General features: G+C 42.4%; 1 protein-coding gene across 4 annotated transcripts in view; it reads left to right on the forward strand.

Moving 5' to 3' along the window:
* mast4 (microtubule associated serine/threonine kinase family member 4) overlaps positions 1–18,214 on the forward strand; it is a 129,383-nt gene that overhangs the window by 46,569 nt on the left and 64,600 nt on the right. The window contains exon 1 of one of the 4 annotated variants that reach the window (XM_065965310.1): positions 6,161–6,263. The exons of the other annotated variants lie outside the window; for them this stretch is intronic. Within the exon in view, the coding sequence (XP_065821382.1) occupies positions 6,225–6,263 (39 nt within the window). The 5' untranslated portion in view covers positions 6,161–6,224. Of the gene's footprint in view, positions 1–6,160; positions 6,264–18,214 lie in introns of those variants that run through there. 4 annotated transcript variants of the gene reach the window in all.

The raw sequence follows: 18,214 nt of genomic DNA on the forward strand, positions 1-18,214 counted from the left end.
AGGTGCTTTCTGTGTTTCTCTTTCAGTCAGACGTTCCTGTGATCCTCAGGATAACTTTAGAAACATTGAAGCAGCAGAATTGCGTCCACGCCTTATATGTGACAGTAAACTTGTGCATGTCACATGAATAAAACTGTCGCTCTACATCAGAAAGATCCCGTTGACATTGAGCCCCAGTCGTCTGCTCTGCTTGAGATCCAATCTTCTCAGCTCTGTAAGACTCACATCATGTGACGGCATTACGCTCAGTGTGACTTTGTTTCAGCAAATCTCAGGGAAAAGAAATTGAAAAGAAAGCCCGTTGGATTTACCCAGACGACTGCAGCTGATGTAATTTCCCTCGTATAAAGGCCGACATTTACATGCCTGTTCTGATTTATTTAAAGTAGAGCACCTTGCAGGGGATGGAGGTTGATGCATTGCGTACATGTTTCCTCCTCTTGGTTTCTATTTTTTACATTTCTTTCCAAGGTTTAAAGGCCTTCCTCGTCCATTTGGATGCATGCTCTGCGGGGCTTTATCATGGCTTTATATTCTCTCTCTCTCCTCTGGCTTTTGGACAGATGGATTCTCCGCTCTGCTTTGTACAGAGGGAATTGACTCTTGGTTTGCTTAGTGCTCTCCTTGCAGGCCGTGTTTCCCTCCTCTGAGCCTTACATCTGCAGGTCGCCTCTCTCGTCAGATAAGCTCAGGGCCGAGCAGAGGCTGCGGGTCACTCAATCAGCCCCTCTCTGCATGCTTTCAGGGTCCCGCTCTCCCTTTTTTTTTCTCCAAAGGCGAAGGAAACAACCTCGGCTGCCCACCTGCCTGCCAGGAGCAAATGAGTCACAGACAACCCCTGGACTTTTTTTTCCCCAGAGGGCTTTTCTGCAGGCTGTGCTTCAAGGCCAGAGACGCTCAGAGCTGCTCGCCTAACACACTCAAAGACGTCTCTAAAATGTGCTCACTATACCGTCCTTCAAATGAGTTGCTTATCTTCAGAGCTAGACAGTTAGCTAACAAGTGTAAGTCCTCCAAAAAAGTACAAGGTGTAACTTTTCTTGTTACTTATTGAAGAATTTTCAGTATTTCCGTTCTTATTTACTTTCTTTCTTTCTTGTAAAAACTGTAATAAAGCACAAATTGCAAAAAGTACATTAGAGACTAAAAAACGTTAAATAGGGCACAAGAAACAATTAGCTAACCTAACATGCTTAGTCATGCTGCTAGCTTACTGCTCTGCTAACTATCAACTTAAAAAAAAATCTAGTCATCTAAAGAAACAACTTAAAAACTTACATTCTGCCTCTGTACACCAAAGAATACAAAATAATAAATACTTGTGGACAATTAGTGTCCAAGGCAACAATGTGGAAGATCATTTTTGACCTCTTCACATTGCTTTCTTGTTTTTAACTAATACCACAATAACCGCTGACACTTAGCTGATCATGTCGTAGTTGAACTTAATAATCGTTAAATAAAACACATGAATAAGCGGCAAGCTAGCAGCCTGTGCTAACAGCATGGGACACAAGCGAGCGTCATCGACAAAACTAGCTTGAGTTTATTGTTTCCTATCGGAGCGTCCAGCGACCGCCCGCGACAAGTTTCTGTTTTCCTCTCCGTCGACGAAGAACGAGTAAGAAGAGAGGAGAGGGCTTTATACTGACTAGAGGTGGGGAAAAAATAGTTTTATGTAAATATCAAGATTCTTATCTTCAGAGATTTGAAATCGATTCATAACTTTCAAAATAGATTTTTTTTTTTAACTAATCAGCACTGCTAAGTGCTAATGCTAGCTCTTTAACTTTGCAAGAAGTTCAGTCAGTCTCACAGATGACTGGAGGAGATCCTGAAGTATGTACTCATTCAAAAGTAGACTTTGAATCCAGAAACGATTTGAATCGAAACTAGATTCTCAATCGAATCGTGAGATCCTCCAAGACTCCCAGCCCTGACGCTGACACTCGCTTCTCTCCCTTTTAAGATAAGATAAGATAAGATAAACTTTATTCATCCCAGCAGGGAAATTTAGGTGTTCCAGCAGCCAGCATACATACAAACACACAACACAACACATATATACATACATATCCACCCATACAAAAAAAACATGAGCCCACAATACAGTTTGATATATGACATATGCAGCTCAGGCTAAAGTTTAAATGTCTTCTGTCCTTACTTAAAGGGGAGTCGTTATAAAGTGCAATTGCAGTAGGTAAAAAAGTATTTTAAAATTTGTCCTTTTTGCAGCTAGCTGCTCGTTGGCTTGTTGTACAAAGTGGAGATAACGATGCATTAATGATATCCACATCCCCCAATTGAAATGTTGAGACTTTGACTCGTGTCGACAACACCGGAGAAAAAAACAAAGAAGCACCACTCTTCAGTTTATCCACCTTCAAAATAAAAGCTCCAGATGTCAAACTGTTCACATGGGGAAACTAAAAACTCACAGAGCAGAGGATGAAATATTTTAATGGATGCAGGGTGGACAGCGAGCGTGCGGCCGTGCTGTTAGAACACGGTGTAATGTTCACTTTTCATTTTACACTCAGCAGTGCATGTGTGAAAAGACTTTGTGACACTTTTTTTTGGCTCAGCAGACTCTGAATTTTTTAATTTCGGGATTAAAGTCGTAAATTTACAAGAATAATCTCGAGTTTAATCTCGTAAATTTACGACTTTAATCTCGTAAATTTTTATTTTTTTGTTTTTTTAACGTGGCCCTAATCCTCTGTCGTAGAAATCTACCTGAGTTTTTTCACACATGTCCAACACTTTGTTTCCCTGAAACATTTTCAAGATGGTGGACGAAGCTGCAGAGTCCGACATGAGGATGAGGTTTTTTTTTACTTTGTATAGATCCCATAAACTATTTGACTTTAACACAGTATAAAGAAACGAGAGGAAACATGCTGACGAGCAGAAACGAGAGGAGGTCCTGCAGTGAATAAGACAAACGACCCCTCCCCCTTTCCCCCCTCCAGCTCGCCCTCTTCGCTGTCTGTCCGCTGTGGGCTTTTCTTTAATTGTTCTTTAACCAGCGACAGACGGAGCAATGACTGGAGACAAGTCACTCCAACAGAAGAGGGTTTCTTTAATTCCCTCCGGTGGTCTGCGGGGGCTTTGTTCAAGCTGAAAAAGATGACGACTGTAATCCTCGGCCTCGGAGGTTTTTAAGGGTTTATTTAAAAAAAAAAAAAGGAAAGAAGAAGAAACGGGATGATTAACCAGAGAGCGCAGACTCTCTTATCAACACAGCAGCACAATTGACTGTCAGCGCGGCCTCAGTCGGCTTTCTGCTGCACAGGTTTCACAAATGCAGAAGTTGATGTGGTGGTCACCTGAGCTCCGCCTCCTCCTCGTCCTCCTCATCCTCCAGACGCTGTAGTAGTGCTTCTCTGTCATTCATAGCCGTACTCTCAGAGAGAAATCATTTGAGCTCGGCTGGAGATGAGAAGAAAGGAAATGGGGGGCCCACTTAATATTCACAGAGCACCCCACCACAGTGAATGGAAATGAGAAAGAGAGAAGGGGGGGGGGGGGCGTAGAAAACACCGACTTTAACAGAATGCAAAATTTCTAGGAGAGAATTGACAGCGTGGCAGCGGAAACAACTTTATTTTTTTTCTCAAATGCTAATAAATCAGGAAGGTGTGGGGACATGGAGTTAGCGAGTGTGACGATCTGTGGTCACTCGCTGACTGCCTCAAAAAAAAACTAATTTCCGCGTGGCGCCCGTAAGAGAGAGAGAAGCGGCGCATGAAATTGTTGGGAATTGACACAGGATATGTAGTCGTATATATTACGACTCGAGGGTTGATTTCAGCATGATAATGAGTCTGCATCGGCTTGTTTTTGAATGAAGAGGAGCTTTTTTTCACACGCAGATCGGCCCCACACAGCAGGTTTTTCAAGCCGGCGGAAATTTGGCTCACAGTGGTAATAATGCATAAATGTTGTCAAAGCTGAGAGTCTCATTAAAGAATCCAACAACAGCCTCATGTCACGACCGGCACAGGGCAGAAAAAAATAGTTTTTTGAGTTCAGTATCAGAATCATTTCCTGTTGTCTAATTTCTTAACGTTGGTGGCTAAAGGTGAGCTGCAGAAAGCTTCATAATTAGCCGTTAGCTTACAGGTGGTGCATATGAGTATGGCCAGGTAAAAGTGTTCTGCCGTCCAATCACATTACAGCAGACTTTGGCTGATTGATCGCCCCAATCCCCCTTCCAAAAAACGAGGCAAAAAGTCCAGATGTTTCTGAGGATCATCTTGGAGAAGGAACTTGCTCAAATGCCTCAAAAAAGTTTAAATTCATCACAGCGTTTCGATCGCAGGTCTTCTTCAGGTGTTCATTTTCCTGCTGATTTTTTGCACCGCCTTGCAGCTACGTGATGTGCGTTTAACTATTTCCTTTTTTCTGAGGATTCTCCTCCCAGATTTTCCTGCAGTGTGAAGTGTAATAAGAGTGACAAAGGTGGTGGTTAACTGGCTTGTATAGATTTGAGTTTTAAAGCTCCTGTGAGGAATGTTTGGTTTGTGTTGATTTTGGCGCCCCCTCTGGACAAAAAGCAGCACATATTACAGATTCTTTGCATATTTGAGTTTCATCTCATCCTGTTTTCTTTAGAGTGCATTGAGCATAGTTTAGTTGAGCTTAGCTTACCTTAGTTTAGCTTAGCGTGGTTTAGTTTATCTTATCTTAGTTTAGTTTAGCTTAGCTTACCCTAGTTTAGCTTAGCTTAGCTTGGTTTAGTTTATCTTATCTTAGTTTAGTTTAGTTTATCTTAGCTTAGTTTAGCTTAGCTTAGCTTGGTTTATCTTAGCTTAGTTTAGCTTAGCTTAGCTTAGTTTATCTTATCTTAGCTTAATTGATCTTAGCTTAGTTTATCTTAGCTTAGTTTATTTTAGCTTAGTTTAGCTTAGCTTAGTTTAGCTTAGCTTGGTTTAGTTTATCTTAGCTTAGTTTAGTTTAGTTTATCTTAGCTTAGTTGATCTTAGCTTAGTTTATCTTAGCTTAGTTTAGCTTAGTTTAGCTTAGCTTAGTTTATCTTAGTTTAGCTTAGCTTAGCTTAGCTTAGCTTAGGTTAGTTTAGTTTAGTTTAGCTTAGCTTAGTTTATCTTAGTTTATCTTAGTTTAGTTTAGCTTAGCTTAGCAAGATGACTAACACTACACTGTCAGTGTGTTAGAAGCCCAGGGGACCGAGCGTCCCGGCAGCAGAAGCCGGTCTGTAGACGACGCTCCCCCAACCTGATGTGGCGCTAAATGTTTCTGCAACAAGCTGTTGATCTCCTCGTGCGACTCCTTCCTCGTGCGACTCCTTCCTCGTGCAGCAGATTCAGGCTGTTTGAAAAATAATCAATCTTCATGCTGGTTGTCTTGTTTGTTTTTTGGAGCTCATCGTTTCAGTTTAAAAACTCTGCACAGCAGCTTTTAAAATGTGTTTTAAGGTCTCTGTGAGAAACAGCATGTGCTCCTCTTCATCACACTTCCTGTTTCTCTTCTCTCCTTCATTACACTTTTTTACGGTCTCAGCCTTCAGGTGTGTCATTTTGCACACTTTGTGAGGGCATAAGAGCGGTGAGGGTCCGCTCGGCCTCTCTCTCTCTCACCGCTTGCTGCAAACAGGATGTCAGATTCATTGTCTCGAGGTTCGAGCAGAACAATGCAGGGGAAGGATATCCTCTCGTTTTCATGGTCACCTCGGGTGCCCAAAAAGCGTGGCAGCAGAGAAATGAGTCCTGGGTCTCCCACTCGTCCTCGTCCCCCCCCCACCCGTTGCTACGCTGAATAAGACCTGCCTATCCTCTCTCTCGCGCTTCCTCTCTCTCTCTCCCTCTCTCCCTCTCTCTCCCTCCCTCTCTCTCTCTCCCTCTCTCTCTCTCTTTCCCTCTCTCCCTCTCTCTCTCTCCCTCTCTCCCTCTCTCTCTTTCTCCTTCACTCTCTCTCCCTCTTTCTCTCTCCCTCCCTCTTGCTCTCTCTCTCTCCCTCTCTCTCCTTCACTCCTGAAGTTACAGAGGAGAGGTGGTGTCAGCTGACCACCCCCCTCCAATCAGATAAGTTCTGATGGAAGTGTTTAGCAGCTGCTAAGATCAGATTTAGCCTGAGGGAGGGAGGGAGGGAGGGAGGGAAGGAGGGGAGGAGAGGAGGGAACGAGCAGGAGGCTGGAGCCAGGCAGTGCAGCGTGGATATGCGCCGGTAGGGAGGCATGATAAGACGGGGCTCCATACACCATGGACGAGTCCAGCATTCTGAGGAGACGCGGGCTACAGGTAGGCGAGCTGTGTGTGTGTGTGTGTGCGCGCTGCCGGGGGTGACTTTGTACTGAATGTGCATGTGAGCCTCGAGGAGCTGTAGGAATCTTTATTTACAGAACAAAGTCAGGACTTTGAGATCTGTGGAGACGTGTTGATGTGCGCCGGTGTCTCACAACATGTACTCAGGATGGAGACATCACAGAGTGAAAACAGGGCAGCACATGTTTGCTTCTTTTTTCACACATTATGAAACATTGTGTGAAAATAATCAGCTTTTTATTTCGATTTGTGTCACTTTTTTTATTTCTCTCATCTCGTGTGTGTGTGTGGCGGCCGGCCGGCAGGTGAAAATAAGAGCTTTGCTGTCATGCAGCTGTATTGATTTAAATCTCATGAGGGGCTTTTCCTCGTTCTTTATCGACTTTTTTTTATGATGATGAAGCACCTCTTCTGTCAACAAGCTACACGCAGGAGATGTAGGAAAAACAGCGTTTCAAAAGATGTTCACATCCACTTGAATCCTGCATGTTTCTGCCATCAAAGGAGCGATAAACGAGAGGCTAAAGGTAGGACAGAGTGTTCTGAAATAGTGTTTTAATCCCAGACCTTTCAGACATTAATCACTTCCTGCGGCTGAGCTGACAAAACTCTTGCAGTAGGTGTTATAGTGAGGCGTAAATTGGACTTGATTTATAATTTGAGCTTCCTCTCGTTTGGGCTGCTTACACACTAAACTGATGACAAATATGAAAAAAAAATCATCTCAAAGTGCTGCGTGTGTGTAGAATCACAAACCCCCTGTTATCCGCTGTGTGTGAGTCATTTGTTTTAATTAGGCTGATGAATTAGACGTTCATTTCATTGTGAACAAAGGGAAGTTTTCTCTCCTCTCTCTCTCTGAAATGTTTCATTAGTTTGAAACAACATTTTTGGAGAAATTCAGCTTTTGTTCTCAGAGAGGTTGTGTCAATGTGTTTCTCCGGTGATTAAGAATCTTACAGGACGTTAGACGGCAGACAAAGCTGACCTTCACTTCACGCTCTTTGAATTTTCTTTCTGAACACTTTGAATGATTTTTTCTCTGGAGGGAAACAATTACACTTTCTGTAATTGGGGTTTATCTAAAAGCTTCCAAACAGTCATTTTTATGCACAGTTGCCCCTAATCTCCCCTTCCTCCTTTGTTGGACACCGGCACCCTCTCCCACACACACACACACACACACACACACACACTCCTGTACGCGCTCTAACTTTTTCATTCAAAAGGAAACACGGAAGTTAGTTTGTCTGGCTGATGAATGCAGCCGGCGAGGCTCCACAGTTTCCCATTCATCTCCAGACCAGGAAGGGATGACATCATCAAGTTGGCTGTTTTTTTAAAAATGTTGAATGAATAGTAACGACTAGAGTATTAGCAGCACAGAGGGGGGGTCTGTGTTTCTGGCTGTAAGGGGAAAAACACTTACATTTTACATAGATGTTATTTTGCTGCTTTTGAGTTAAATTGTTCTTAAAGTTGTGTTTGGATTTGGATGGAGCTGTATCATCTTTTTGGTTTGGTGTCACCTGTTGATCTTTGATATAGTTTGATACATTTTTAGTTCTCTATATTTTGTAGCCGCCATGTTGGAAATGCTGTCTCAGTCTAACTTTCAATCAACCTAACGACAGGCTGAGAGCTGGAGCTGAGGCGGGTTTTAAACCTCCTGATGAACATTGTTACATCGCGCCCACCTGTCAATCATGTCAGCTACACGTCGATTTACCCCCCGTACAGTGTGTGCCCATGAGGACAAAAACCAGACCTGTGTATCTTTTTAACCAGACTTTTGTATCATGAGTTACCCTAAAATCAAACACTCAGTATAAAAAACCTTCTTATTATCAGTTGATTTAAGTAAAAGTTTGACCCTTTAGGAAATACAATTTTTTTCGCTTCCTTGTGAATGATAAATTATTTTCTAGTGAGCTCAGCTCGACATGAAGACAGGAAGCGATGGAAAACCTGTAACCTTAAAACCTTGATGCAGACGAGCAGTGATCAAAACCTGAGCAGCAACAATGAGGCCAATAAAGAAGTGCAAAGAAGCTGCAGTACTACAAGTGTCCACTTGAGGCTGGCTGCAAAAGCCAAAGAAGTCCGATGATGGTGACTCTGCATCAGGTGGTGGTTGAAGGACGACGTAGTCCGATGATGGTGGCTGGTCGTCGGGGACGTCGGGTGGTAGTAGCGCCACATAAGGTTGGGGCAGCGCTCTCGTCTACTCGAGAGCCCGGCTTCTGCTGCCGGGACGCCAGTCCCCTGGACTTCTAACACACTGACGGTGTAGTGTTAGTCATCTTGCTAAGCTAAGCTAAACTAAACTTAGCCAAGATAAACTAAACTAAGCTAAACTTACATAAGCTAAGCTAAACTTAGCCAAGATAAACTAAGCTAAACTAAGCTAAGCTAAGCTATGCTACGCTAACTGACTTGGGGCTGGTATTAAACAGTCACCCAAGAACAAAACAGCATATTTTCACACAATATCAAACAAACATTATGTCATCTGCTTTGTTAGCTTTATTTAAATTCTGTTGTTATAAGCTCCAACAAGAATATATAAACACCAAATATTTGACACATGAACATTTGTGTTGTTGGAAATCATTTTTGTTAAGCTAAAGTTAAAACTGTCAAAACCTGGGGTTGATGTTTCATGGTGGAGAACAAGAGGAGTCAGTGTTCATGTTGATGCCTAATGACTGTGACAGAGCGCTCCGTTTATTTTTAGACTTGATGAATCCATCGCAGACTGACAAACAACACGCAGGAGAATTATAACCTCCCACCGTCAGAGCCATTAACGAGTTCTCTCTAAATAAAGTGCACAGCTCGGTTCAGTTTAAATGTCTGTCGGCATTAAGGGAGGCGAGTGCTCGCTCGTCTGGAGACAAATAAAAAAAAAAATTATGATTCAAGGATGTGTTAATTTTGTTTTGTTCATAGAAAGTTTTAATTCTCAAGGATGTTACGTTCTGTGGAAACGTAGGATTACCGTAAAATCCAGAATATAAATCACACCTATATAAAACACGGTCTGTTTTGGGCGGGTTCCCAGAGACAAAAAGGTTTAAACTTACTTTCTGCGAGAGGCTTTCTATTGAGTTCAGCGACGTCTACAAAGTCACTAAGTTGTCCGTATGTGTGAATGTGAGTGTGGCTGGTTGTCTGTCTCTGACCCCGCCTCTCTCCCAATGACAGCTTGGATCGGCTAACCCTAACCGTCGACGTCATCCTTTGTTATTGTTTTGATAGAGAGCCCCCTGGTGGAGGAATTCACACACTGTGCCTTTAAAGTCTTTATATGTGATTTTTCACATTTAAATAGAAATCAAGTATCTCCTCTGAAAATAACTCTGTGAGTCAAGACTGTCTACAATGGGTGTAACACCCGAGTCCCACTGTCTTTGATGTTTTCAGAGTTTTCAGAGTCCTATCTTCACTTTGTTTACATCGCCTGGACGGCCGGCTGACTCCTCCCCTCGTGTATAAAAGTTGTTTAATTGAGGGACTAGAGAAAAGAAGAATAACATACTGTACTCACTGCTTAACTGTGTTTCTAGATCACGCTCATTTCAGGTAAATTTACATGCAGTGTGAAGATACCAGCATAATAAAGATCGCTAGCATTAGCATGCTAACACAACAATGCAGCGCGAGTTGTTTTGGTTTCATGCTGGTGCTGAAGGGCGACATCTGCTGGATCAAAAAATCACATATAAAGCCTTTAAAAAGTCATGTTTAGCCATCATTAGACTTTCTAATGTTTATCAATGTTTACAGTCTTTTTTTATCTACCGCAGTTTTTAAACACACCACATCTTCAAAATACAAAAAAGGCTTGACTTTAACTTGTTTCTTAATAATAACAAAAATTACATTTTGTGATTCAGTAATTCATGTCTGAGAGAGTTAGTCTGACTCGTTTGTTTCTCGGTTTGCGATTACGTCTCCTCGTTATATAAAATTTGTTGGACTTGCATCGATTTTAATAATGCTCGTCGCAGCTCTTCATCTTAATTAGCGGCAGCCTGTCAGAAGCTGCTGCACCGCATTGTGAGATTTACTATTCTTAAGAGATCTCTCATCATAAAAGGCGTCCATGCAAGCGGGTGTGGTGACGTCGTGTCAGTCATTTTGAGGTGTTGTGAGACATCTGGTGAGCGAGGAGAACGTCTGACAGAACATGATGGTGCAGCAGTTTTATCAGCGTGACCCCTACATCTTATTCATATTGAATTCACACGAGAGAGGCGCGTCATTGAGAGATTTGTTTTTGTGCTGATTTCATAACAGAGTCCCACTTTAGTGAAGCACTAGAGGAGAGCTCCCACGTAAGAAGGGCGAGTGATAAAGGACGAGCTTTCTTTAGCTGCAGGAGGTGAACAGCCTCTCTGCTCAAGTGTTTTTGCAACATGCTGCTGCTGCTCTCTGATTGGTGCAGAGATTCAATGAAGTTCTCCTTTTATCACCAGATGAAAAGCTGATTATTTATGAATCAAATTGAATACATATAATAATGATGATGATGAATACTTGAGGTGGTCAAACAGAAGAGTTGGACCACAAAAGTCTTAATATGTAAAAATAAAAACAGCTTCAGAGGTGATTTCCATGATCCAGTGAAAATAGGAACACTTAAAGAAATACTGTTCCACATAAATAAACCATAAAGTGTGTCCTGTGTAAATGTGTCTCTGAGTCCTGACTGTCTACAATGAGGGAGAAGCTCGAGTCCCGCTGGCTGTGTTGTTGTCAGAGCCGTGTTTACATGGACGGGACGGCCGGCTCCTCCCCTTGTGTATAAAAGCTGTTTTAGTCAAGAACTAGAGAGAAGAAGAAGAACATACTCACTGATTATTTGGATGTTAGTAAGAGTTTTTAGATCACGCTCATTCTGTGTCAGTTTACATGAAATGTGAAGCTACGAGCTAACTAAAGAGCGCTAACATTAGCATGCTAACACAACAATATGAAGCTACGAGCTAACTAAAGAGCACTAGCTAGCATGCTAACACAACAATGCAGGACACAGGAGCTAAGGACGATTTTGTCCGCTGCTTGCGCTAAACTCCTTTGTATGAACGTGAGTGGAAGGGGGTTTGTGGTGTGTCGCTGGAGGAGGGCGGAGGCTTCAGTATGGAGGAGGCGTGGCCAAACAGCAGTTTGTTTTGGTCGCCTCAGCTCCAGCTCTCAGCCTGTCGTTAGGTTGACTGAAAGTTAGACTGAGACAGCATTTCCAGCAAGGAAACCCCCATTGATGGGACTCCAGCGCCCCCTGCAGGAACAGAAGGGTGACGTCACTCAGGCTTCATATTCGTGGTGTGGTCTATAAATGAACCTTTGTTCACTTGCGTTTTGGTAATAGTGTGAAGAACAGTTTGGTTAAATCATGTTACAGTGTCAGCCTCTGCTGTGGATCCCAAGAGTCACCTTCTTTTCTGCTTTGATGGCAGATTCATGTTGCATAAAGACTATTTATATCACAGTATCAGAGCACAAGGGATCAAGGAATCTTTTTGTCTCTTAGTGTTACTCGAGGGATTCCCCATGCTGATGTCGGCAGTATGCACAGAAACGTGGATGTGGTGGATCCTGCAGGCGGGAAAACAGTGCAGGGGAGATGAACCGTCCTTGAGCATGTTGGTGAGGAATGTAGGGTGTCCTCATCATCACACCTTTCACTCAGCGATGGAAGAGAAGGAGACAGAATGCTGATGATGCTGCAGGAAACAACTTTTTTTGTATCCCCCTCCAAATCCTCCGAGAGGCATTTCATCAGCCTCACCTTTACCTGGGCTGGCGTAGACAGGAAGTGGACGAATGAAGGTCAAGGATATTTGTTTTTAGAAGCTGACATATACAGCAGCTCTCCTGTGGATACTGAAGTAATGGATCCTTGGTCATGCCTTTGAGAGACTTAGATCATCAGCGTACAGATCAACAACAGGCGCGTTTCAGCGTTGCAGACCGTGTGTACTGCCCTTTCTGCACGTTCCAATGTTCCATAATGTCTTTTCTTGATTTTACTTGAGTTCCTTTCGTTTTGTTTTTTTAAAACTGCAATATTACAAAGAGAATAACAATATTTCAGTAAAGATAACAAGCATACATTTATACGCAAAGTATAAAGTATAAGCATTGCTATCTAAATTCAAGCAAGCACAGAAATGCTAATTCAACACAAAGCTACATGCTATCAAAACCATGAGGAAAACCGTCAGCTACTACATTTAGCATAAGCTTAGGGCACATGTAAAAAAACAACTAAAAGTTTCTGACTTGAATTTTGTGTTAATATCTCGTTAATATCTCTCGGCAGAAACGTAGCAGAAAACCATCCAACAGCAACATGCATCCTCTGTCTCTCTGTCCTTCTGACTGCATGTGACTTAATGAACTAACTACCCACAATGACCAATAGATGGCAGTATAAACCATGAACTAATGTAAAAATGAAATGTTTTTAATCTTTTAAATCTAACTTATTATGACACCTTATTTTAACATTTTTAACTTAATTCAAATAACTGACTTCAAAATAAAGGCAGCAGACAGTGAGTGGAAATCCCCCTAACATAGCCTACAGGAAGTGTTTTACACAAATGGGGGGCTGCTCTGTACAACTGGAAATAAACCAACACACCAATGTAATAAATACGTAGAAATAAACGTCATACTTGCTAATGACATGAGATGATGACTAAAGGAGGAAACCCTGGGTATATAGTACAGAACTGAATGTAGGCAGCCCATCAAAAATCAGATATCTGAACACCACGCTTTATACAGATGGAGACGAATGCAATGTTTTGTCCAGAAACAGTTTTTGGATGAAGAAGAGAGGCTGTTTCTTCTTCTTCTGGCACTGGTTTTTAAATACAGTACATTGACTTAGATGTTGGACAAAAATAGACATCCAACTTCAGGATGTGTTGTCTCAGGTTCATTTCATGTACTGAAAAGCTTTTAAAGCATTTTGTAACAGATTCTTTTCTTGAGTTAAACTTCTGGCACTTGTTGTAAGTGCAGTTCTCACTGAAGTCGTTACTGATCCGTCTGTTCAAACTGGACCGGCGTCTTCAGTGGCCACCGCTCCTCTGTCGTCTGCAGCTGTTCATCCCGTCTGTCGTCTGAGTCTGAACATCACTTCTGTCGTTTACATTTGCTCCCATCAAACTTGAACGGACAGTAGTCCACTTTAAACATCACTTAGTTATTCTTAAGCTGTGGCATCAACAGTATGTGTTAGTTATTTTTTTTGGTAGTGGTGGTAGTTGTTACACAAGACAATCAGTACAAGCAGAGGCTTTGTGAACACATCAAAATATATTCATAATCGGTTCATTTAGTTGTTAAAGTTGACATATTCTCCTCCTCTTCTTCAGTGTAAATAAGTCTCAGGCTCCTCAAAACATGTGTGTGAAGTTTCTTGTTCTAAATCCACTCTGATCCTGTATTTGATCATGTCTATAAACCCCTCTATTTCAGACCTGCTCAGAACAGGCTGTTTCTGTGTCTGTACCTTTAAATATGTAAATGAGCTGTGTCTGACCACGCCCCCTCTCTGGAAGGGCTTGGGTGTACTCTGTGCTTTCTCGCTCCATGTCCTATTGTTTACGGTGAGAAGGCAGACTCTGAGGGCAGAACAAACACCTAGCTGTGGGAGTGTCACCCACCTGGGGGAGGGGCTACTGCCCTTTGTGATGTCATGAAGGGAAAATCTCCAAACGGCCTGTTTGAGCACACATTTTCTGAAAAGTGGAGCAGGCAGAAGACGGAGAGGATGGACTTTTCTCATCATTGGGGGGTTTGTAGACGGACTAGGCAACTCTGAATGTCCAACTTCCGAGATTAGATGGAACAAACTGTAATTTGCAAGACTGAAACCTAAAATAGTAGAATATGCTTCAGCGACTTTTTGTTTACTTTTTTGGTTCTGTTGAGAGCGAATTGGTACCGAAAACTGTGACCCCTGTGAACTGCTTGACCCCTTACATTATATTGTCATTGTCAATTTTTAATGGCCACTGTTGGTGAGTAGTTCTACTGTAACTTTTTTTGGTTTCCTAAAGTCCTCCGAGCAGACGGCTCAGGTTTGTATCCGACCTGTGGCTCCTTTCCCTCTCTCTCTCTGATTTCCAACTCTATCGTCTATCTCTACAATAAAGGCACAAAAAGCCAAAAAATAAACCTTTAAAGTTCTCCCTGAGCTTCTTGAAAGGATATTAATGTCCTCTGACGGTTTTAGAATATGTGGTTTTAACTCCAATCTACATGGTCTGAAACAAGTCCAGATAATATCTGAGTTGTAAATGTTGAGTTTTTGAGTAACAAGTGGGTCGACTTGGCTGCGTGTGTGATTCTTCATTATATTTTGGCTTCAAGGCTCCATTGTCTTGGCATCTGAATGAACTCCTCATTAAAACAGAGACATCACCGAATCAGAAGCCCGTTAACGCTCACCGCCGGTCTTCAGATTAATTGTTTCCCTTTTTTACAACTTTTGGACGAGGCAGCAGATTAAAGCTTTTAAGACGGCTCACATCCCGCTACACGGAGAGATGTGGACGCCAAAACGGATTGAATCAGCGAAGCTTTCTAACAAGCCTGTGTGAGCTTTTGTTGTTGAATCTCCGCCTGCTGGCGTTGGAAATCGATACCTCTCAGATCAGGCCGGGCATAATGGTGGAAAATATCACTTCAGACGGGAGAGGTTTGGCTCCACTGCTGCAGGTGTCCATGTTAATCAATCAGCTGCTTACTTTCAGTTTGGGTTTAATCAAAATCCAGGAGAGCGACGCTTTCTTTAATTCCCAGACTGTTTGTTTTCTACTTGAAGTCGATATATGCACTTTGAGACAATCAGTCCTTTAATGTATTCTCTGTCTACATGCTTTAGTGCACGTGTTGTGGGGCAGATAACCACCTCCATTGATCTCTCTGACCTCCCCCCGATCTCCACTCGAGCCCTTTGACTTTGAAGAAGCGTTTAGATTAGACGAGGCTGAGATTTAATTCTGAGTAATGTCTTTAATTAGGACCCTGTTGTTTTTTCCCATGGCTGCTGTAAGGTCAGCTGAGGGTCAAGTTTATTCATGTAGCTCAATGCTCGGACAGAAATTGGGAGAAAGGGCTTTTTTTTGGTACTCTGCACCCTCAGCCTGGAATCTGTTGCAGAATGACTTAAGCTCAAGGAGCTGGTGTCCTTAAATGTTTTTAATCTAAAATGAAAGACATGGAAGCAGATTCTATAGCATGTCGATGTTTTAGCTCGGCTGTTTGAACGACTGATTCCCAGATATGACTCATAGATGGTTCTATTTTAATCAAAATGTTGTGCTTTGTAAATTGTACTGTGTCTCTCTTTGTATTTCCGTCTGTAATTCCGTGTTTTTGCTGCTGCCTGTCTTGGCCAGGTCTCCCTTGAAAAGGAGGTTTTTTAATCTCAATTGGACCAACCTGGTGGTTAGTTCTGACACCTCACAGCGAGGAGGTTCCTGGTTGAATCTCCGTCTGACAGGAGTCTCTCTGTGTGGAGTCTGCATGTTCTCCTCGTTCATGTGTGGGTCTCTACGGCTTCCTCCCACAGTCCAAAGACATGCTTGTTAGGTTAACTGCTGGACTCTAAATTGCCCCGTATGTGTGAATGTGATTGGGCTGGTTGTCTGTCTCTATACAACAGGTTCTGACTAGACTCTTCTCCTCTGTCGCCCCCCGGTGGTGAATGAACTTCCAAACTCCATGTGATCTGCAGAGTCCCTCTGCACCTTTAAGAAAAAGCTAAAGACCCAGCTCTTTCATGAATACCTACTAACTTAATGATGATGGTCTCCATATTATTGATGATGATGATGGTAATGATGATGGTTTTTGTTTGATAACGATGACTTATAAGATGGTTTCTATACTGATTAGAGCTCTCAAGAACTGCCCTCAATGTTGTGCTTTGCCTCTGGTCACTTCCTGTCAGCACCTGTGTGTCCAATCAGACTCAAGCTGATCGTTTTGCTCTTACTGACATTGTTCCCTTTTTTCTAGATCCTTGCTTGTGTTTTCTTACTCTCTGATGTACGTCCGCTTTTGGATAAAAGAGTCTGATAAGTGAATTGTAGAATTGTATATGTCAGCCCTTTAAAAAACAACAAACTTTTATTAAAATTACACAGGTAGTCAGGAACTGCTATTTGATTACAGTTTTGTCAGAGTTTCATTAGAGTTTGTTGAGGCCTGGTTTGTATCAAAAAGGCGCTTAAGGACATCCTGAGTGTCTGACTGAGACGCCAAAGGGCCGTGACAAAGCGTTGGTAATGAGAACTGGCTGCATAAACACACCCACCCACACATGCCCAGAGAGAGAGAGAGAGAGAGAGAGAGAGAGAGAGAGAGAGAGAGAGAGAGAGAGAGAGAGAGGAGAGAGAGAGAGAGAGAGAGAGAGAGAGAGAGAGAGAGAGAGAGAGAGAGAGAGAGAGAAGAGAGAGAGAGAGAGAGAGAGAGAGAGAGAGAGAGAGAGAGAGAGAGAGAGAGAGAGAGCACATCCCGACTCATAACTACAACAAGCCGATCTGAATCCAGGAGCAACAGGAAGGGACAAACCGGAGGAGCGTCCAGGATGTTTATTTGATATTATCCAAAGATTCATGGTGTAAGAATGGGTCTTTTTTTCTGCCAGTCAGCAGCTCACCACAGTCAAACCAAAAAAGCACACGTTTGATGTTGAAATGTATGAAACTCCAAATAAATCAAGGGGAATTATTAATGGGACCATTAGACACAGGCCTTTTAAACAGGAGCAGCCCCACAGCTTTGATGTGGGGACAAGAAGAAGGGAAAGTTGTTGCCAGAAGTCCTGATTTGACACTCGGCCCCCGTGGGAGAGTAAACTATCTGAGGATCGCTGTGTCACGATGTTTTATCTGAAGCACCGAGAAGATTACACGATAAACAAACGACTAAATGTATCAGGTTAACAAACGAACAACTTGTAACGATGAAAGGTTTTCATGTCATCACTTTCATGATGTTTTACCTGTTTGACAGCTTTTCATCTTGAGTTTTCAAAAGAACAGCTGCTCATTTTAATTTAACTTAAAGAGCAGTATGTCAAAATGAGTACTGCAGTCTGAATTCTAAACATCATAGAGAGCTGTCTCCCCCCCCTCTCTAGAGTGGATGCTCACACAGGTCACCATGTGGTGGACTCTGAAGCTTCAGTGTTTATCCAGCTCTGCATGGGTCTGTAAACCTTTCTGTGTTCTAACCTCTCTCCATTTTCAAAAGCATCTCCAATATTGATCCTAGTTTGAGCACGTTTCTGCTCGTGGAGCTTATTAGAAACATGCAGAGGCTTTTTAGGTCGGGTACAATCACTTCTATCTGAACCACTTCTCTTGACCGCTTCCATCGCTGCAACACCTGTTGACCTGATAACTGCTCTCATATCTGACAAACTGAGGGCATCCAAAACAGCCGTGTGGGGGCGTGTCTTAAAAGCGCCTACCTTCTCTGGTCCAAACAAATCCAGAGCATTCAGGAGCAGAATCTAAAGTTAGAAGGAGGACATACTGGCTGCTGCATTGTTGTCAGAGAAGCCAGCACTTCAACATAGCATGTTTCCTTAATGATCAGATAGTAAGATACCTTTATCATCTCACTCTGTAGATATCTTACTGATTGCACAGAAATCCCGCCTCAAACTTAAACCCTTGAACCAGACACTGACTGAAAAGACTGATTCAGGGTTTTTTTATTTAGTTTCAAGTTATTGAGTCTTTAAATTACTCATTTAGGAGACGAGCTGATCCAACAATGACCCGTTTGAATAATGAAGTTTAAGGAAAAAAAAAGCATGAACAACCTTTAACGAGGGGTGTTTGCTCATAAATATGGAACGACATCAAATACATTTTTAAACAGCTTTT

The sequence above is a fragment of the Labrus bergylta genome, chromosome 17 (assembly GCF_963930695.1).
Source record: "Labrus bergylta chromosome 17, fLabBer1.1, whole genome shotgun sequence".
NCBI lineage: Eukaryota > Metazoa > Chordata > Actinopteri > Labriformes > Labridae > Labrus > Labrus bergylta.